Raw genomic sequence first — 20,627 nt, forward strand, 5'->3', positions numbered from 1 at the left:
CGGGCCCTCAGCGCAGCTTCCTGCCTGGCAGGTTGTCCCTAGCGCCGCGCCGACAGTACTTGATGGTGTGCGCATTGTCGCCACTGGCGCCGCACAGGGGGCACGTGTAGCGACGCAGCACCGGGCACCACACTCTGGGGTCGGAGCCCTTCAGGATGTGGGTGGTGTAGAGAGCCACCGCCTCCTTGTTGTTCCAGCCGAACACGCACACCTGCAGCTCGGGTTTGAGCAGCCGGGCGGCGGCCGTCCCCGAGGTAGCTTGCAGCCGGGGCCTGCTCCTCTCCAGGCGTCACCTCGCGGGTGGTGGCGGCGGCGGGCACGCAGCCCAGCAGCACGTGGCTGCGCGACCTGCGAACCGGCTCAGCGCTGTGAAGCGCTCCTCCAGCAGACCATTTTCGGCGGGGCATGCGCATAGCTCCAGCGCGGGTAGCTCCAGCGCGCCCCCCAGGAAGAGGCCCCGGACCCCGGCTCGTCGCTGTCGTCCTGGTCGTAGTCGGCCGGCCCCCCGTGTGGGGGGAGCAACAGGACGAGGACGACGAAGAGGGCGGAGAGCCGCCACCGCTGTCCTCGCCACGGGCGCAGCCAGAAGCGCGGCTCGCCGTCCACCGCCTTGGTGATGAGCGTAGCGAGCCCCAGGTAGTCCTGCCACGAGCTGAATTGCTGCCGGTGCGCCTGACCCTGGGCACTCACATAGCGGGCACTGGGCACGACCGCTACGGGCGCGGCCACGAAGGGGCGAGCAGGGCGCCCAGGGAAAAGCCTCCATGGGCGGGCTGCTGGCTGCAGGTGTCACACCGCCTCCCCGCCGCAGGCGAGGGCTGCACAGAAGGGACATGCCAAGCCTGCCCGCCGGCCAGCCGCTTAAACAAATTTTTGATACTAGGGATGAAACTCAGGGGTGCTCTACCACTGAGCCACATCCCTAGCCCTCAAATTTTTTCATTTTCACACAGGTTCTCACTAAGTTGCTGAGGGCCTGGCTAACTTGCTGAGGCTGTGAATGCAGCTCAGGGGTAGTGTGTTTACCTAGCAGGCAGGAAGGCCGAGTTCTATTCCCACCCCAGGAAGCAGGGCATGCTTCACCTCAGTCTTTTCCCAGCTACTCTGAAGCCAGGGTTCTGTGTCCTCTGAATTTGCAGCCACATGCTAAGTTTCATCTCTAAGTGCCCAAAGGAAAGCTTTTCCTATGCACCTGACTGGGAAGGCACACAGTAGCGGCACAGCTGCTTCCTGACACGGACCTGGGCCATGAAACATCCAGTTGCACCAGGTTAAAGGGTGCCTATCTGCCCAGTAAGCTCAGGAGGGGGCACAGATCCAGAAGTTCAGGGGAGGCCTAATGTCACTCAGTATCCCCATCAGCTTAGCATGAAGCAGGACAAACCACCAACGTGGAGAGTAGGACACTGATTGGTCTCCAGAGGGGCGGGGCACACGCTCTAGGCTTAACTGGCTCAGCCTGGCACAGTGCAGCAGGTGGTTCTCCAGGACTGACCTGGGGAGGCACCATAGAAGCCGAACATGGTGAGCTGGGAGCAGTGGCTCAGGGAAGGTGGGTGGCATGGAGCTGCGAGTCCATGACCTCACAGAACTGCAATTCCAGGGTCTGCAGAGTAGCTACGACTTTCTGTAGCAGAACTTGAAGGGGCATGTGACTTCAACTGGACGTTTTTTGGAGGAAGGGGGACTGGGAATTGAACCCAGGGGTGCTCTAACACAGACCTACATCCCTAGTCTACTTCCATTTTTATTTGAGACAGGGTCTTGCCAAGTTGCTGAGGATCAAAGTCACTGGGGCTGGTTTGGAACTTCTCATCCTCCTGCCTCAGCTTCCTGAGCCACTAGGAGTAGAGGTGTTCGCCACCACACCTGGCTTTAAATTTTGATGCCATCAAGATCCATGTGATTCAGCTGACTGATACCCAGGCACAGGGACAGATGCTTCAACGCTGATTCTAAGTACAGGGAGTTAGTAATTGAGAGGGTCTGGTGGGAAGGGTTGCCTAAGGAGACACCAGGCAGTTAGTTCTGAGGAGCAATGTCAAGGTGGGAGAAGACAAATTGGCCCAAGCCCAAGGTCACCCTGACCCCTGATGATGGTCAACACCCAAGATTCTGCCTGTTGCAGAATCTGCTCATTCACATCACCCATTTCAGGGTAAGCCTTACACCAGGTAGGTCCACCATCTGCAAGGCCTCCATCCCTGCTCCTCACCCTCAACTTTGAATCACCACCTGAGGCTCAGAGCAGCCTTCCCCAGGGGGGCATTGGAGGTGGCTCTCTGCTCCCTGCTGGAGAGCACAGAGCTTCCCTGTTACAAGGTGCAGGTGGGGGCTTCCCTCCTTCAGCACCCTCCCCTCTACCCTGCTTCTCCCCACCTTCGCTGGACAGGCCTCCCAGGGAAGGAACCCCACACCCACTCACTAGCTCCTCTCCCCACCACCTGGCTTCCCAGCAGAGTTCTACAGACCACAGACCCCTGTTTAGCCCTCTGCTTCTGTGTGGGTGGTGATGAGTCCATCCTTCAGGACTAAACAGGGGACCAGACCCTGAGGTCCCTCGGTCACTCTCCAGCATCTCCTTCTCTGATATCACCAGTGCCCAGGTGTAGCGAGTGCAATTTATTTGTTCACTGATGGTGCTGGGGATGGAACCCAGGGGTGCACTTCCACTGAGTCACTTCCCAGCCCTTTTTATTTTTTGAGGCAGGGTCTCCCTAAATTGTTGCAACTGGCCTTGAACTTATGATCCTCTTGCCTCAGCCTCCTGAGCTGCTGGGCTTTTAGTTCTGTGCCATTGTGTCCAGCAGCTCAGGCAACTGACCCTACCTCAAAATAAAATTGTTAAAAGGACTGAGGTTGTATTTCAGTTTTAGAGAGCCTCAGGGTTCCATCCCAAGTACTGAAAAAAAACTTTTAGAGAGAAATTATAAAAGCTGGGTTACAATATCATAGAGGATTTGAATCTTAGAGATGGAAGGGAAACCTCTTAATTATCTAGGTTCTGGGTTTAGGGAGACCTGGGATGTCTTTTCTTCTTCAGGTAAGAGGGAAATTTCCTGCATAATCAGAGCATAACCTAAGTAATAGACTTTTTCTTTATTTCTTTGTGTTTTTGGGGGGTGGTGTACTTGGATTTCACTCAGGGGTACTGGACCACTGAGCCACATCCCCAGCCTTATTTTGTATTTTATTTAGAGACAGGGTCTCACTGAGTTGCTTAGTGCCTCACTTTTTGCTGAGACTGGCTTTGAACCTGCAATCCCTCTGCCTCAGCCTCAGGAGCTGCTGGGATTACAGGCATGTGCCACTGCTCCAGGCATGATGGATTTCTTCTGCAGAGAACTCAAGTTTATCCAAGGAGGTCTTATGGCTCTCATTTGCCACCTACTGTTAAAGGTGAAGAAAAACTATTTTAGAATCCTGTGCGGTAGGAGACCATAAAACAAATCATTTGAAAATTGAGTGAGAGGCATTTCTAGGAGATTGTATGGATGAGAGTTCTTGGCGTGATGCCTGAGAGGGGTGATGTGGGGTTTCAGGACACACTTGTAGATTCCCAGTCTGGGTTTATTGCTGATTTTTCAGAAGGCAACAGTGTTGGCTCTGCTTATCACCTGGGTACCAGAGACAGCAGAGTGAAGGTGTCTGCTGCAAACGATTTGGAGTCTGCAGGCCCATTAGATGACAGGTGCTAGGGTTTGGAATTGCAGGAAATCTTGCATTTATAATTTTATCTATTGCACCTAACTCTTGGGTACATGTCCAACCTCCCTTTAGGTTTCTTGACTGATGGGTTGTTAAATTGTACAAGGATTTATAAGTTGTATTCTAGGAAGCTATCTACAGTAGTAGGGCACCCTTGGGTTCAATCCCCAACACATACACAGACACACACACACACACACACACACACACACACAAAGATTCAGACTATTTTTCCCTGAACCTCAGCCCTTGTGTATAAAGCTGTGGTCTGTGGTCCACTGTGTCCTGAATAACTCAGATGGAAGTCTCCTACTATCCTCAGATAAACTCCTTTGGAGAGCAGGTTAGTGTTCTCAGTTCCATGGGCAACCACAGGCGCATTACCCCATCGAACAGCCACATGCATTGGAAGGAATGGCACCCAGAGAGAAGTAAAGAATGGAGGGTATACTCAGAATGGCCCTGCACTATTGTGATGCCATGAGGTCCTCGGCTCCAGTGTCACTGGTCAGCCACTGGGTTAGCTTCCTGACCTTTAAGCTGAAAACCATGGAGGACAGCAGAGGCTGTGCTGCAAGTTCCCCAAGTGGCTCATTTGCAAGTCGCTCATTTGCAACCATCCATGCAGGGGTCATGCCCTGTGTACCTCTCAGCACAAATGTACTTCCAGAAATTCAGATTCCTGTTTCTGACTCCTAAGACACATGTCCCCATCGGTTCCAAGTCTCCCGACGGGAACCAAGCCTCTGTGACCCAGGCCTCCTGCATCAGCTTTTCTGTACCCACTCATGTTAAGCAGTGCCCTGGCATCCTGTTTCTAGTTCCCCTTGGAGAGTCACTCGTGTCTTACCTTTATTTTCAAGTGCACAGGAGAACATTTCTCATATATGCATCCCACTAGGCAGGTAGCCAACAGCGACACGGACTGGAGGGCAGGTTATAGATAAACCAGTTGCCACATCTATGGCAGGGTTTAGTATAGAAAAGGACGTTCTTTGGCTCTCTCACATCCCTCAGTATCTCCATCAGCTCATCGATGAGTTGGAAAAGTCTCCCTGGGTGGATGGCACCCTGGGCATCATAGCTCTCCAGAGGGGCAGGGTACTTCTCTAGGCTCAACCGGGTCAGCCTAGAAGTGTGAAGCAGCAGGTTGCTGAGGATGGACATGGAGATGTCATTCCCGTTGAAGCTCAAGACCCTGAGCTGGGAGCAGCAGCTCAGGACAGGTAGGATGGCCTGGAGCTGGGAGTTGGTGATCCCACAGTCCTGCAAGTTTAGGGTCTCAAGGGTGGCTGCAGCATTCTCTAGCAGAATTACGAGGGGCTCAGGACTGAAACTCGTCAATTTGCTGCCCCACAGCGTCAGGTGTATTAGCTGGTCGAGGTTTGGAGACTCCGACAGATCATTCCAGTCTGGATCTGAGAGCTGGCAGTTGGTTATTGAGAGGGTCTCCAGGGGGGTCTTCAGGAGCCTAAGCAAAGATCAAGCAGTTAGTTCTGAGGAGTGAGGTCAAGGTGGGAGAAGACAAATTGGCCCAAGCCCAAGGTCACCCTGACCTTCTGATGATGGTCTCTACCCAGGACTCTGCCTGTTGCAGAATCTTCTTGTTAGCATCACCCTGTCTCATGCTGAGCCTTTCACCCCCACTTGAATGACCAGGTGGGTCCTTCATCTATAAGGCACCCCTCCTTGCTGCCAAGCAGAAAGCCATAGCTGTAGCAGAGGGGGTCAGTGTGCCACATGCACAAATAACAAACCAGTTTGGAGCCGCACAAACTGGGGTTGCCCTCCTGCGGGGCTCACACCTGTACCCTCCACCCCTGCTCCTCACCCTCCAGTCCAGAATCACCACCCAGAGCTCAGAGCAGCCTTCCCCAGGGGGGCATTGGCGGCAGCTCCTCTGCTCCCCGCTGGAGAGCACAGAGCTTCTCTGTTGAAAGGTGCAGGTGTGGGGGCTTCCCTCCTCCAGCATCCTCCCCTCTACCATGCTTCTCCCCACCTTTGCTGGACAGGCCTCCCAGGGAAGGAACCTCACACCCACTCACTAGTTCCTCTCCCCCCACCGGGCTCCCCAGCAGAGTTCTGCTCCCCAGACCACGGACCCCTGTTTAGGACTCTGCTTCTGTGTGGGGGTTTAGGTGAGACCTGGCTTCAGGACAGAGTGAAACAAACACTTCATTGACTTTCTAACATCTCCATCAATGTTAAGTCACCATGGCTGGCAGACAGCAGGTGCCAGCTGAAGTTTCATGTGACAACGAGTTTGCTCTGATGTCCTAGGACAGATCCCTCTGCTTCCTCACCTGAGCACCTGGCACAGACGGCCTTCTAGGAGGAAGACACCATCCAGGTACAGCCTCCGGAGGCTGTCCATCTTGGCAAACTGTGAGGTAATGTCATCCATCAACTGATCTCTCTCCTCCTGGGAAGCATAGGCAGACACATAGACGTGGGAGAAGAAGAGCTTCCTCAGGTTGCTCATCTGGCCCCAATAGGTGGCAAAAGTAGCCAAGGTGGACAGTCTCCAGAAACACTGCACGTCCAACTGCTGGATAAAGTCCAGATCCAACCTCTCCAAGATCTTCTCGATGGTACGGATGGGCAAAGCGCACATCTGCAGCTTCTTGCAGCACAGCTGTATCAGACCCTTCCTCTCATCCACCCAGGGAAAGAGGAAGGAGAGGAATGCATTCAGGGGTCTTTGCTGGAAGCACAGGTTTACTAACACCTTCAAAGGCAGAGTGGGCCCTGGGTCTGGAGAGGCCTTCACTGTTTGCCTCTCCTTCATGACTCCTGGTGAGCAGGCATCGACCACGGCTCCAGACCACGTCCTCCAGAAGTTCCCATGAACCTTCCGCAAATCCAGCACCTGCAGTTTCCACCTCCTGCGGGGACCACAGCAGAGTCTCAGCCCCGAGGCTCCTTCCTTCCCCTCTCAGCTGCTGCTCCCTGCTCCACCTCTTCCTTGTGTCTGGCTTTTCTCCACCCACTTCCCTCCAATCCAGCCTGGTGCCCCCACCTGTACCAGCTGAAGGAGGGGCAGGCACAACCTCCTTCAGGGGTCAGCACAGCTGCCACAAGCACCTCCACATCTGGAAGCCCCTCCCAGGCGGGGCTCAGCATGGCCAAGGCCTCTCCAACCCTCCTTGCTGGCAGCACAGGAAGCCTGCTGGGCACACTTCAGCACCCACTCTCCCTGCCCACAGCCATCACTTCCCTGGACCCCCAGGTGCTGCCTTCCAGGGTCCCTCTCACCTGGGGCGATCCTGCTGGGCAGCCAGCATGTCCAGCCCCTCCAGTGCCACTCGGATTATCCCCAGCTGTGGCTTCTTCATCAGGGCCCCCAGGGGCAGGCGGGTGAAGGGCCAGGCCTGCACCATTTTCTTCAGGACCTCAGTGTGTCCCCCGCTGAAGGCCTCCATGAAGAGTGGTGGGAAGAGCTGTATGGGCAGGTCCTCCAGAGCTAGGATGGCCCTGGACTTGTCCTTCAGGAGGCTGCGCCCTGCCAGCTCCTGGAGTGTGGGTGGGGTCCGCTGCTCATCCTCTGGAGTCTGCATGGAAGGATCCTGGGGGATGCCCCACCCAAACACGTCATTCACAGCCAAGCTCCATAGCTCTACCTTATACCCACCCCAGGAAACCACTCAGCCAAGTGGATGCTTTGGCAATCAGTTGATCCAATTTCACTCTTTGGGTGGCAAACCAGGCCTGGTGGTTCAGGCCTATAACCCCATGGCTTGGGAGACTCAGGCAGGAGGATCACAAATTCCAGGCCAGCCTAGAACTTAGTGAGACCACGTATCAAAATGAAAAATAAAATAGGTTTGGGGATGTAGCTCAGTACTATATTGCCCCTGAGTTCAATCCCTAGCTTCAGTAAATAAATAAATGAAGTGGGTGTTGTTGGTTTTCATTTTTAAAAAGAGCAATTTTTAAAATAATTTACTTACTTATAGTTTTTTTTTTTTTTTTTGGTGATACTAGGGATTGAAGCAAGGGGTAGCTTACCACTGAGCTACACACTTACCCCTTTTGGTTTGTATTTATTAACTTTATGGCACAGGATTAAACTTAGGGTGCTTTGCCTCTGAGCTACATCCCCAACCCTGTTTTTTTTTTTTTTTTTTTTTTTTTTTTTTTTTTTTTTTTTTTAAAGACAGAGAGAGAGAGAGAGAGAGAGAGAGAGAGAGAGAGAATTTTTTAATATTTATTTTTTAGTTCTCGGCGGACACAACATCTTTGTTTGTATGTGGTGCTGAGGATCGAACCCGGGCCGCACGCATGCCAGGTAAGCCCGCTGCCGCTTGAGCCACATCCCCAGCCCCCCGTTTGTTTTTGATACCAAAGATTGAATGCGGGGTACTTAACCACTGAACCGCATCCTCAGCTCTTTTTATTTTTTATATTGAGGCTGCTTAGGGCCTTGCTAATTTGCTGTGGCTCAGCCTCCCAAGCTACTGGGATGACAGACACCCGTCACCACACCCGGCTCCCAACCCTGTTTTATTTTGAGACAGGATCTCACAAAGTTGTCCAGATAAGTCTCAAACTCCTGATCTTCCTGCCTCAGCCTCTTGAAGAGCTGGATTACAGACAGGTGCCACCAGGAACAGTTTAAATGTAAGCAACGCTAAAAGCCACATATAGTATTTGAGAGCATTTGGAAGTAAGAGATGGAAAATGCTAACTCTGAGATGAGGCTCGATTGTCACATATATCTTGTACACGTGACAGCGTGCCACTTTGGAGTGGAGTCCTGGGAAAGAAACAGATCAGAATAGAGTGCAGCCTATGAAAAATATTGTGTGGTTCCAGAAAAAAAAAAAAAAACATTCTAAGTGAAGGCAACTAAGCCCAAGCATGAGAGTGTTAAGAAACTTTGAGGTACTGAGTGGCGGAATGAAATGCCTGCTCCAGTCCAGCCACCGTTGAAGATGCTGTGTTGAATTATTTAAGAAGAGACTTGTCTTAAGACTATCAGACCCAGAGAGAAGGAAGGACAATTATGTTTGGAAAACTGCAGTAGCCATTCCTTTGAGTCCCATCTACTTTTTGAGTCTGTTTCTCTAACTGGAATCAACATTACCATGAAGATGCAAAGTAAGAAGTATTTTGAAATTAAAGTTGATAAATAGGTGGAAATTCATCTAAAAAAAAAGAAAAACAGAAGGAAAGAAATTTAATATGACCTAAACCAAAGCAGAAATCAAAATTATTGGGATGAAGGCAAAACTGCATTTAGAGACATGAAATGCAGACATCTGATCCTTTGGAGAGACAGAATATGATATTCTTTTTGCCATCACAAACTACGTGTCACCATTTTTTGTTTCTATTTTGATATTGGGGACTGAACCCAGTGGTACTCTAACACCAAGCTACATCTCCAGCTCCTTTTATTTTTTATTTGGAGACAGGATCTTGCTTAATTGCTGAGGCTGGCCTCCAACTTGTGCTTCTCTTGCCTCAGCCTCCAGAGTTGCTGGGTTTACAGACATGTGCTACCTCTCCTAGGCTCTAGGTCACTGGGTAAGACTGGCTGAGAGTAGACCCCATAGAGGTTCTGTTTTGAATTCAGTTGCCCAAGCTGGTCTTGAACTCGTGGACTCAAGCAATCTTCCTGCCTCAGCCTCCCGAGTAGCTGGGACTAAAGGTGTATGCCACCAGGGAGCCTGAATGGGGTCTCCATGGGGTTTGGTGACTTACCAGAGCTGGACTATTGGCAGGGAGTTCTGAGTCCTAGCAGTGCCAGACAGTGACACAGGTTCCAGGCTTCTGTGCTTCTATGGCTCCTTGAAGCTTTTATGGGGTCTTTCTAATTCCTCCTCCTCTTTTCAACTCCTAGCTCCAATCAGAGTTATCTGGTTAAATAGTTGAATCTCCACCCACTTAATCCCACTGAACTTCTTCTTTTTTTCCCTCAAACTAACTGATTTAATCAAAAGTCCGTACCTGAAAGGGAATACCTGAAGAGTAGGGTCTCAATGAAGGACACATTAATTGTTCACTCTATATTATTGATTGATTTTTATTATATTTGACTTTTATAGTCCTGAGTGTGAGACAGGAAAGGGTTAAATCTGTTTTTGGTCTTAGGGAAAATCAACTGAATGCATCATTCTTGGGATTTCTTTGGCCATGCCCTCCTATCTGTCTCTCTATATACACAGAAATGATTTTTTTCGGTACTGGGGATTGAACCTTGGGGCACTTTACCACTGATCTTCATCTCCAGCTCCTCGTATTTTTTTCCTGGAGACAGGGTCTCACTCAGTTGCCAAGGCTGTCCTTGAACCTGCCATCCTCTTGCCTCAGTCTCCTGAGTTACCAGGATTATAGGCATGCCCCACCATACCCAACAGCCACATTGAATTTACACACATATGTCAGAGTTACTCAGTGTACTAACTGTCACTTGGGTTTTATGTTTCCTAACATACCAGTTCATGTGCCCACTCAGGCAGGGAGAGAGGAACCCCTGAAGATATGACTGATCTTCCAAAACTTGGTTCCAGAGGATTAGGCCACAGCTATAATGAGAGCAGAGCTGGGGCCTGGGCTGCTGAGGCTGCTGTGTGTGGACACTGGAACTCTGGATCACCAAGGCAGTGGGAAGTACATGCAGCTATTTTTGGTGCCTGCCTGGGGCTTTGTTTTGGTGTGGTGCAGTTCTCTTGGGTGGTGGGTGTGGAAAGATTAAAATATCTGTTTTAGAAGGAGTTTAGAGGTCAGAAGGGAAGTAGCTACAAGAGGGACAACAGAGACCCTTCAATCTCAGTGCTGTCCTTGAGGTAAGGGACGGAGATGCCTTCTTTGATTCCCCAGGGGGAGTCTCCATCTGGGATAAGCACAGTCAACCTGCTGGACAAGATTACCTCCAAAAAGTGAATTGACACAGAAAGCCAGAGAGCAGGTTCAGGGTCAGAAGCAGGGCAAGAGAGTCTAGATAAAAAAAAACAACAAAACAAAACACTGAGAGCCAGGCATAGTGACCCACACCTGTAATTCCAGCAACTCAGGAGGCCGAGACAGGAGAATTGTGTTTGAGGCCAGCCTGGGTAGCTTAGCAAGGCTGTGCCTCAAGATAAAAAATGAAAAGGACTGGGCATGGAGCTCAGTGGTAGAGCACTCTCCTAGAGATCCGGGGTTCCATCCCCTGTACTGAGACAGGAAGGAAGGAAGGAAGGAAGGAAGGAAGGAAGGAAGGAAGGAAGGAAGGAAGGAAAGAAGGATAGACCTGAGTGAACACCAGGAGTGAATGGTGGGCTCTTAGGGACACGAGAGATAGAAACAGGGCCAAAGACATCTGTCCCTGTCTCCATGGTGGCTGTCACCTGGAGCCTTTTGGTTCCTCCCATAGTGGGGTATTTCCCAGGCTGCATCAACCCTAATCAGTTTCTATGTCTCTTGAGCCCATAAGGGAATTCTCTGTAGCATAATGAAAGGAGAGAGTTTGAGTAAAAGCCAATCAGCAGTTGGGGAGCATCAGAGTTAAAAAGTTGTGCACGTTCATGCAACCTGTCAGACGCAAGTGCCTATGGGAAAATGCAGAAGGGAACTTTGTTGGTGTGTGTTGGTGTTGCAGCTCCAGGGATTGAATCCAGGGTGCAGTCCACCGAGCTCCACCCCAGCCCTTTTTATCTATCTATCTATCTATCTATCTATCTATCTATCTATCTATCTATCTATCTATTTTACTTTCAGTGATATTTTATTCTAATTCTTTGAAAATTGACAAACCATCTCATATTGTAAAACTCAAATCACCAAAACATTCTTTCCTGTTCCCCATATCTCCACTCTCTGTTGTCTCAGTTAAATGACAGTCTCTATAATGAACCTCAACTAACTAGAACTTTCTTTCTTTAAGTATCTACCCATTTATTTACTTATTCTCATTAGGCCTATATGGCAGCAGAATTCATTTTGATTCATTGTACACAATTGCAGCACAACTTTTTATTTCTCTGGTTGTACACTATGTATGTTGCAGTCATATGTATCCCCAGCCCTTTTTAAAATTTGAGCTAGCCCTCGATAAATTGCCTTGGGTGGCCTGGAACTTGTCATCCTCCTGCCTCAGCCTCCTGAGTTGCTGGGATTACAAGTGTGCACCACCACACCCAGATAGTTGCTCTTTTTGTTTTTGTTGGTTTGGGCTGTGCCTTTTTCTTAAGTGTTTAGCAGAAATTATCCGTGTTCACTTCACTTATGTTTGCAGTTGAAGCCTGCTTAGGATTATTTTTAAGATATAATGGGGGTTTTTGATGAGAAATATTTGAAGCCCAGCCTTCAAATTTGCTGTGTCTTTACCTCTTTCTTGTTTTGGGGCATCTCTTGAGGCAGCTGAGCAAGAGGGTTGAAATGGCAAGGTGTCACTCTCGGCTGCCACCCTTGACTTGGTGCTTGGGACTAGAGACAGGTACGTGTTTCTGCCACCCAGGCAACAAGAGAGTGGCTCTCCAAAAACTGACTTTAGAAGAGACAGAAAATGCAGGACCCCAAGTAAAGTCAGGCCCATCCAGGAGGCAAAGGAAGACAGGGTTTCAAAGGCCACATAAGGTGCTTTGAAACCATTATCATTGGCTGCAAGGATTCACTAACAAGGGTGGCCTTGGTCCAAGATGTAGGGTCTGCATCCTTGGACTCAATCAGCCTTGCATTGAACATGGTTGAAAATAAGTGCATCTGGGCTGAATGTGTAGAGACTTTTTCTTGTCATTATTCTCTAAGCAGCACATTGTAAACCGCTATGTAATGTGCCCATTGTATGCAGTGACATAAGGAAGGCTGAGGTGACTTAAAGCACACAGGAGCATGTGCATAGGTTAGGTCCACAGCAGGAGGAACCCCCGGGCAGTTACAAAGCATGGGGATTCTTCAGCGTGCTCCCCAACAAACAATGGGTCATTGAGGAAATCAAAATGAAAGTGTAAAATGCCTGCAGACCAATGAACAGGGCCACACAAGATATTCAAACCTGTGGACACAACAAAAGTAATTCTAAGTGGGAAGTTCCCAGCAAGAAATACCTACATTAGGAAAAAATCTCAAATAAATGGCCCAGTACTGCATGACAAGGGACTGGAAAATATAAGCATGGACTATGCCCCCAATTAGTAAAATTGGGAGAAGATACGAGTTAATTAACTTTACAAGTAGCTGGATTCCAGACATGTGCCACTCGAACCAGCTTTTCCTACTTGTTATTGTCTTGTGGACCAGGCATTGCACCCAAGGGTGCTTTGCCACTGAGCCACACCGTTGGGGGGATTTTGAGACAGGGTCTTGTAACCTTGCTTACAGCCTCCCTAAATTGATGAGGCTGGCTTTGAACTCACCACCCTCCTGCCTCAGCCCCTTGGGCTGCTGGGACTAAAGCTGAGGACCACCAAGCCGGCTTTTGCAGTTGTTTTTGGAAAAGAATCTTTGAGGACATCAATTTTACATACCTGTGCAGACCAATTAAAGAATGCATTCCATTGTTTACGTGTGGGTTCTGGTTCTTTTCGAATATTCCTCCCAGGTAGACAGCTCTATTCCAATTCAACCTTCCCAATGTGGTCACATCATTTTTTGGACTTATTTATTTGTTTACTTATTTCTGTGATGCCTTGGATGGAACCCAGGCCCTTCCACATGCTAGCAAGTGCTCTACCACTGAGTGACTCCCCAGCTCCCTGAGTTAGTTGTGATGAAGTTCACTCATTTCTCAGAAAAGCATGGGTTCTGGGTTCCTAGACTGTACAGGTGAAATTGGCCAGTGTTCTAGAAGGGGTTCTACACTGTTTTGATGCAGATTCACAAAGGACTCTGCATCTTTCAGTAGCCGCTCCAAGTGTTATAGTTAAAGCATCCTCCTGGGGTTTCACAGATTGACTTCTAGACCAATCACATGTAATTGAATCAAGCCTTTATTGAAGCACACAGATGGCAACTGATCACAACATAAAGCTGTTCCCCTAATCAGCCCAAAACAATTACAAGGTTGCTCCTTATAAGGCTGAAAACCACAAAAGGGGTGTTTGGGGGTCCAGCCAATGCAAGCAAGCCAAGTTACAGAAGCGGGAAAGTGCAGTCAGGTGGAGGGATGCTCAGCCAATCACAATTAACCCAGTCACCCCATTACAGAAACAGAGTCCCGTTTTCCTAGTTACAGAAACAATGCCCCATTGGGTAGTTCTGTGTTCTTAAAGGTTTCTATAGCGAAAGGAAAAGAACATCTTGCCTTGGTCATGAGCCTTCTACTTGGCATGGTTGTTTTACAAGATGGAGTCACAAAACAATATGGAGTCACTTTGGCTGGACTATCACACAAGGAGTGGAACCCAGTCCCATCTGCCTGACCCGACCAAGCTTAAACACCCGGTCCTGTTTGTCATGACGTCCTACATTTTTGTGCTGTCTCACAGCACAAATGAACCTAGAGTCAAAAATGAGCAGCTCAAAGAGAGGTGAGTGATATTATCCCCAGGGCTCTGGGAAGACTAAGAGCCCTCACAGCCCTTCCAGTGTTCAAGGGGTCTGGAAGCACCAGGATATCTTCAAGTCCCTTTTTAGTCATGATAATTCTTAAAAGAACAAATGATGACAGATCTCATTTTGCAGATCTTTGGCTTTATTTGAACCTAGAGTCCAGCAGCAGTGCAGAACAAATGCCGCTCAGAACCTTCCTCCCGCCACGTGTGCAAGTTAGACTTAGAGCCACAGAAAAGGAACTTCCATGAAGAGGGGGTTTGGGGGACAGATGATCTAGTGTGCATGGCCCAGACTCTGCTACCAGTTCCAACAGTGAGCTGCAGTCTGCTTACACATCCAAGTGGGTTCCAGTTCACTATGTGTGGAGAGTTATTCAAGCCATAATTAAAACGTGTTCACAGGCAGCTTTAGAACACCTCAAATGAAGACTGGGGGACCTCGTTCTCATCCTTGGATGGGAAGCTAAGGCTAAGGTCACTGCACAGCCCAGTCCTCAGTGGAGGGAAGTGTTAGGGGAAGGTCTGTCAGTTATGTGCAACCCCCGCCCCACCAGAGCTTGTAATTTATTCAGTTTCTTTTTGAAATATTTGCAAGTGTTATCTACCTATATGATTCTACTATTTTGCTGAAAGAGAATTTGGATACCTTCAATGGGCACCAATAGTTTGAGGACAGACTACCTAGGTGGATGACAGGCAACGTTTGGTGAGGCCCAGAGGCTCTGATCAAAGTACAGCATGGACACCTCCTGCAGACACTGGGAGCCGGACACTGGGGCCTGTCATATGCACAGATGCCCTTGCCCAGCGCATCCAGAGACAGGGACCTGAGGTTTCTGGGTCTACATGGAGATCCACGAGGAAGGGGCAGTGTTGAATGTCTGGGTGGCACTGAGGTCCCCTGAGAAGAGGTTTCCTTGCCTTGGCTCATGTTCAGTGCCTACGTAGAATGTTCCAGGCCACCTGTGTGCACCCGCATGTGTTAAGCCACAGAGAAGCCACACATCATGACCAGATTTCAGTTTGGTCCCTTGACTTCCTGGGGCTGAACCTCATTGTTCACCAAGTACCCAGGGCCGTCTTTCTCCATCAGCACCTGGAGAATCCCAAGGTTTCATCAGAAAGCCAGGTAAATCCATCACAGAGGATGTCAGAAGACTAACCCTGAGATTCCCTTCATTTCTCACTATTTATGGACCAGCCATGAAACACAATAGCTTCTTCCTGTGCCCATCAAGCCTGAATCCCATTCTAGAGATCCAGGTCCCTATGTATGTCTCTATGAAGACACATGTCCTGAAGGTCCTATCCCCGGGGGGCTTCCCTCCAATGCAGCCCCCTGCTGCACTTTCCTTTCCCATCCACACCTCAGGGAGTGTCTGAAATGGTGGGCTCTGTGTTCCCTCTAAGGTGACCCTACATCCTGGTTATACCTCCAATTGCCTAGAAGTACGCTTTCAAAACACACCCAACTAGGCAGCTGTTGGACACGAGCAGTGAAGGAGGCCCTGGTTGTAGAGGAACATGCTACCACATTGGGGACATGGGACAGTACAGAACACAAGGACGTTTGGCTGCCTAAAGTCCCTCACTATTGCTGTGAGCTCAGTGCAGAGTTGGGAACATCTCCCTGGGTGGATGGCACCCTGGGCATCATAGCTCTCCAGAGGGGCAGGGTACAGCTCTATGCTCAACTGGCTCAGCCTGGCAGTGTGACAGAGCAGGTCCCTCCGGGCTGACATGGAGATGCAGTTTCCATGGAAGCTCAAAACCCTGAGCTGGGATCAGTGGCTCTGGGCAGGCAGCAGGGCCTGGAGCTGGGAGTCAGTGATCCTGCAAGTTTCCAAGTCCAGGCTCTTCAGCGAGGCTGCAACAGTCTCCAGCAGAATTTGGAGGGGCTCTGGACTAAAATTGGTCAGTTTGATGCCCCTCAGTTCCAGGTGTCTGAGCTTTCTGGTGTTTGAAAATCAGGAAAGATAATTCCAGTCGGAATCTGACAGCCGGCAGTTGGTTATTCAGAGAGTCTTCAGGGGGGTCTTCAGGTGCCTAAGGAGAAACCAGACAGTTAGTTCTGAGGAGCAATGTCAAAAGGCAATTCTGCCTTTTGCAGAATCTGGTCATTCACATCACCCCCATGTCAGGGCGAGGTTCACCATCACTCCTGTGACCAGATGGGTGCACATCTCTATGGCTCCCCTCCTCACTACAAAGCAGAAGGGCACAGCTCTCTCCACAGAATGTCAGGGGGAGTCATCTACAAAGAATAAACTCAGGCAAGATGAAGGAAACCCACCGGGGTTGTCCACCTGCGAGGCTCACACCCTGTACCCTCCATCCCTGCTCCTTACCCTCAACACCAGAATCACCATCTGAGGCTCAGAGCAGCCTTCCCCAGAGAGGCATGAGAAGCAGCTCCTCTGCTCCCCTCTGGAGAGCACAGAGCTTCTCTGTTGGAAGGTGCAGGTGTGGGGGCTTCCCTCCTGCAGCGCCCTCTCCTCTACCCGTCTCCCACCTCCTTGGCTGGACAGGCCTCCCAGAAAAGGAACCTCACCTACCTCACTAGCTCCTGTCCCCTGTCCACCTGTGGCTGGCACACAGTAGGTGCCCTTTCATATTTACTGATACTGGCCTTCAGAGGATGCTCTCCCCCCTTACTCACCTCAGCACCTGCTCCAGGTGGCCCTCGAGGAGGAGGACAGCATCCACACAGAACTTCCGCAGGAAGTCCATGCTGAGGAACTGCGAGGTGAGCTGGGCCAGCAGCCACTCCTGCTCCTCTGGGGAGGTGTGGGCAGGCACGCAGACCTGGGAGACAAGCAGCTTCCTCAGGTTCCTCATCTGGCCCAAGAAAGGAGCACAAGCAGCCAAGGTGGAGGGTGCCCAGGTGCAGTGCACTTCCACCTTCTGGACAGAGTCCAGCTGCAGCAGTCCCAGGCCCTTCCTGGTGTGGCCAGTGGGTTTTCCAAAGATATTCAGCCTATTGCAACACAGGTGCAGCCTGTCCCTTCTCTGTGTGACCCACAGGAACAAGTGGGTCAGGAATTCATCCAGGGGCCCCTCTGTGAGGCACAAGTCTATGAATATCTTCAAGGGCTGCTTAGCTGCCATTGCTGAACCAAGTTTCAATGTTCGATTCCTCTTCATGTCCCCTGGTGAGCAGGCATCGATCATGGCTCCAGACCACGTCCTCCAGAAGTTAAGTGGAAGCATCCGCAAATCCAGCACCTGCAGTTTCCACCTCCTGCGGGACCACAGCAGAGTCTCAGCCCTGAGGCCCCTTCCTTCCCCTCTCAGCTGCTGCTCCCTGCTCCACCTCTTCATTCTGTCTCACTTTTCTGCACCCACTTTCCTCCAATCCAGCCTGGTTCCCCCACATTTATAGTCTGAGTCAGGGACTGGTACAGCCTCATTCAGGGGTCACCACAGCTGCCAGAAGCACCTCCACATCTGGAAGCCTTTCCCAGATGGGGCTCAGCATGGCCAAGGCCTCTCCACCCCTCCTTGCTGGCAGCACAGGAAGCCTGTGGAGCACACTTCAGCACCCACTCTCCCTGCCTATACCCATCCCTTCCCTGGCACCGAGGGTGCTCCCTTCCAGGCCACCTGGGTCCCCCTAACCTGGGGCGATCCTGCTGGGCAAGCAGCATGTCCAGCCCATCCAGTGCCACTCGGAGCATCTCCAGCTGTGGCTGCTTCATCAGGGACCCCAGGGGCAGGCAGATGAAGGGCCAGGCCTGCACCATTTTCTTCAGGACCTCAGTGTGTCCCCTGCTGAAGGCCTCCACAAAGAGTGGTGGGAAGAGCTCTGTGGGCAGGTCCTCCAGATCCAGGATGGCCCTGGACTTGTCGCTCAGCAGGCTGCGCCCTGCCAGCTCCAGCAGCGTGGGTGGGGACTGGATGTTCATCCTGGGGAGTCTGAAAGAAGAAGGATCCTGAAAAATGGTCCAGGCAAAAGGCCACTATGCCATCCATTGCCAGCCACTGCGACGGGGTATTGGGGAGTCTAAAAGCTCACATCACCCTCATGGCCTTTTATTATTATTTTGTCCTAATACATAGGGAGTTGGAGTGTCATGTGACCTAATGCAGTGGTAGGCTCCTCAGATTCAGCAACTACCATGGCTGGAAAAGGACATGTCCTCACATGGATGACATTAGTTTGTTTGTTTGATTGTTTGTTTGTTTTGTCCATAGATGAACACAACACAATGCCTTTTTTTTTAAATTTTTGTGTGGTGCTAAGAATTGAACCCAGGTCCCACATGTGCTAGGCAAGTACCGTACTGATGAGCCACAATCTTAGCCTGGGTGACATTAGTTTTAATTTTAAAATCATTAAATGAGCAATTGTAATAGCACGTGCCCATATTATAAAATATTTGGAAATTACAACAGAGGGGCTGGGGATGTGGCTCAAGCGGTAGCGCGCTCGTCTGGCATGCGTGCGGCCCGGGTTCGATCCTCAGCACCACAAACAAACAACGATGTTGTGTCCGCCGAGAACTAAATAATAAATATTGAAAAATTCAAAAAAAAATTACAACAGAGTCCCATGGATATCTGTTACCTATGAGAGATTCTGCCACCTTAGGGGGGAGTTGAAGAGAACAAATAGATGAGAACAGAGTCTGTGAAGTGTTGCATGAAATAGTTTTAACCTTTTGTGTAATTTGTTTAAACACTAAAATGTCAAAACCACGTAGGCCATAAGGTATAATTTTGGGGACTGGGACTGGGTATTGAACTCAGAGCACTCAACCACTGAGCCACATCTCCAGCCATATTTTGTATTTTAGTTAGATACAGGGCCTCACTGAGTTGCTTAGGGCCTCACTGTTGCTGAGGCTGGCTTTGAACACCAATCCTCCTGCCTCCTCAGCCTCCTGACCAGATTGGATTATAGGCACATGCCATCTCACCTGGCAATAAAGTTTCATTTTAAGGGCACACAAAGTAAATATCTTAAATGTCAAATAACAGAATTCCAATCAATTAGAATGATATAGAATTCCAATCATTCTCCTTGGGTAAGAAATATTAAAGCGGCTTTGGCTGGAACTCAGTGGTGAATCGGTCACCTAGCATGTGTGAGGCCCTGGGTTTGATTCTCAGCAGCAATAAAAATAAATAAATAATGGACTGGGGATATAACTCAGTGCGTAGAGTGCTTGCCTCCCATGCACAAGGCCCTGGATTTATTCCCCAGCACCACCAAATACATAGATAGATTCATAAATGTGTTGTGTCCCTCTCAACTAAAAACAAAAACAAAACAGAAGAAGATTTGGGCCTTTTGCAAATGCCTGTGATTCTAGCAGCTGGGAAAGCTGAGACAGGAGGGTCACAGTGGGTTCAAGGCCAGCCTCAGAAGAGTAGGTGCTAAGCAACTCAGTGTGACCCTGTCTCTAAATGAAATACAGAATAGGCCTGGCAATGTGGCTGAGTGGTTGAGTGCCCTCAGTTCGATCTCTGGAGCAAAAGGAGAGAAAGAAAGAAAATTGAAAGCAACATAAACTAAAGTGCAAATCCTAATGTTCAGCATAAAGGTAAAATCGCACTGAGAGGCAAAATCTAAGTCTTAAATTGGTGCATAAGAAAAAATCAAATACAAAATTGTTCCTGCATCTGCACAGATGAGGCTGGAACCAGATAGTTCTCAGCGCGGTGATTGCCTTACAGGATCTGGGCAGATATATTGGGATCCTCAGCATGCTAGGGTTGGAATCCTGGGCTCCAGGACTCTTGTCTCTTGTGTTTCTCCTCTGGCTCTGAAAAAGCTTTTATTGACCTCCCTTACCATGCCCCCAACTCCCCCTTTTGACTAGCATGCAATCAGAAAGCAGTATCTGATCACATTCCCAATCTCCACTCATGTAACCCTGATTGGATTTTCTTTCTCCAGATTAACTGATTGAGTCAGATTTTCATGCATGGGCACAAAATCAGGGAGAGTGAGAGTCAGGGATGCCTCTGTCCATGCCATGGACTGAATTTTACCCATATGTGACCCTCCTGTTCCTGCCTGTGAGACAGAAAAGCCCTTAATCCCTAAACTAAGAAAAACTAAAACTCCAAAATATATTGTAAGGGAAACCTTAGCCCTATCAAAATTATTTAAAAACTAATTTTAAAAAATTCCAGAGAGAAAACAGGTTTTTGAAGACAGTATCATCACCAGTGAAGAAAACAGAATGGCCACCAGATATCCAACTGCCAACAGTCACATAGGTATCCAGTTACCATACAGCACATCTAGGCCCACTCAGAGAGGAGGCATGGACAAGGAGGGTGGAGTCAGTCTTCAAGGCTTAGGAAAAGACTTCTTTAGTTTGTCTCTTTGTACTGGGGATTAAACCCATTGGTGCTCTTCCACTGAGCCACATCACCAGTCCTTTCTATTTTTTTTTTTTTTAATTTAAAGACAGGTTCTCACTGAATTGC

General features: G+C 49.6%; 2 protein-coding genes and 1 pseudogene across 3 annotated transcripts; all 3 read right to left on the minus strand.

The window, feature by feature from the left end:
- Positions 1–7: 7 nt before the first annotated feature.
- Positions 8–766, minus strand: LOC308655591 (nanos homolog 1-like; annotated as a pseudogene). The gene has a single exon. The product of its transcript is annotated as a nanos homolog 1-like (transcript).
- A 418-nt stretch (positions 767–1,184) lies between these two features.
- Positions 1,185–7,265, minus strand: LOC308655592 (PRAME family member 12-like; the record flags this gene model as incomplete). Its single annotated transcript, XM_081305644.1, has 4 exons — positions 1,185–1,241; positions 4,717–5,179; positions 6,012–6,593; positions 6,964–7,265. The coding sequence occupies 4 exons, from the start codon at positions 7,263–7,265 to the stop codon at positions 1,185–1,187; spliced, it is 1,404 nt and encodes a 467-aa protein (XP_081161770.1).
- An 8,705-nt stretch (positions 7,266–15,970) lies between these two features.
- Positions 15,971–18,091, minus strand: LOC308655593 (PRAME family member 12-like; the record flags this gene model as incomplete). The annotated part of the gene is made up of 3 exons (XM_081305645.1): positions 15,971–16,139; positions 16,846–17,427; positions 17,805–18,091. 3 exons carry the CDS (start codon positions 18,089–18,091, stop codon positions 15,971–15,973), a joined length of 1,038 nt encoding a protein of 345 aa, XP_081161771.1.
- Between the last annotated feature and the right edge of the window lie 2,536 nt (positions 18,092–20,627).

This window comes from Spermophilus citellus (assembly GCF_964194105.1).
Source record: "Spermophilus citellus genome assembly, chromosome: 9".
NCBI classification, from domain to species: Eukaryota; Metazoa; Chordata; class Mammalia; order Rodentia; family Sciuridae; genus Spermophilus; species Spermophilus citellus.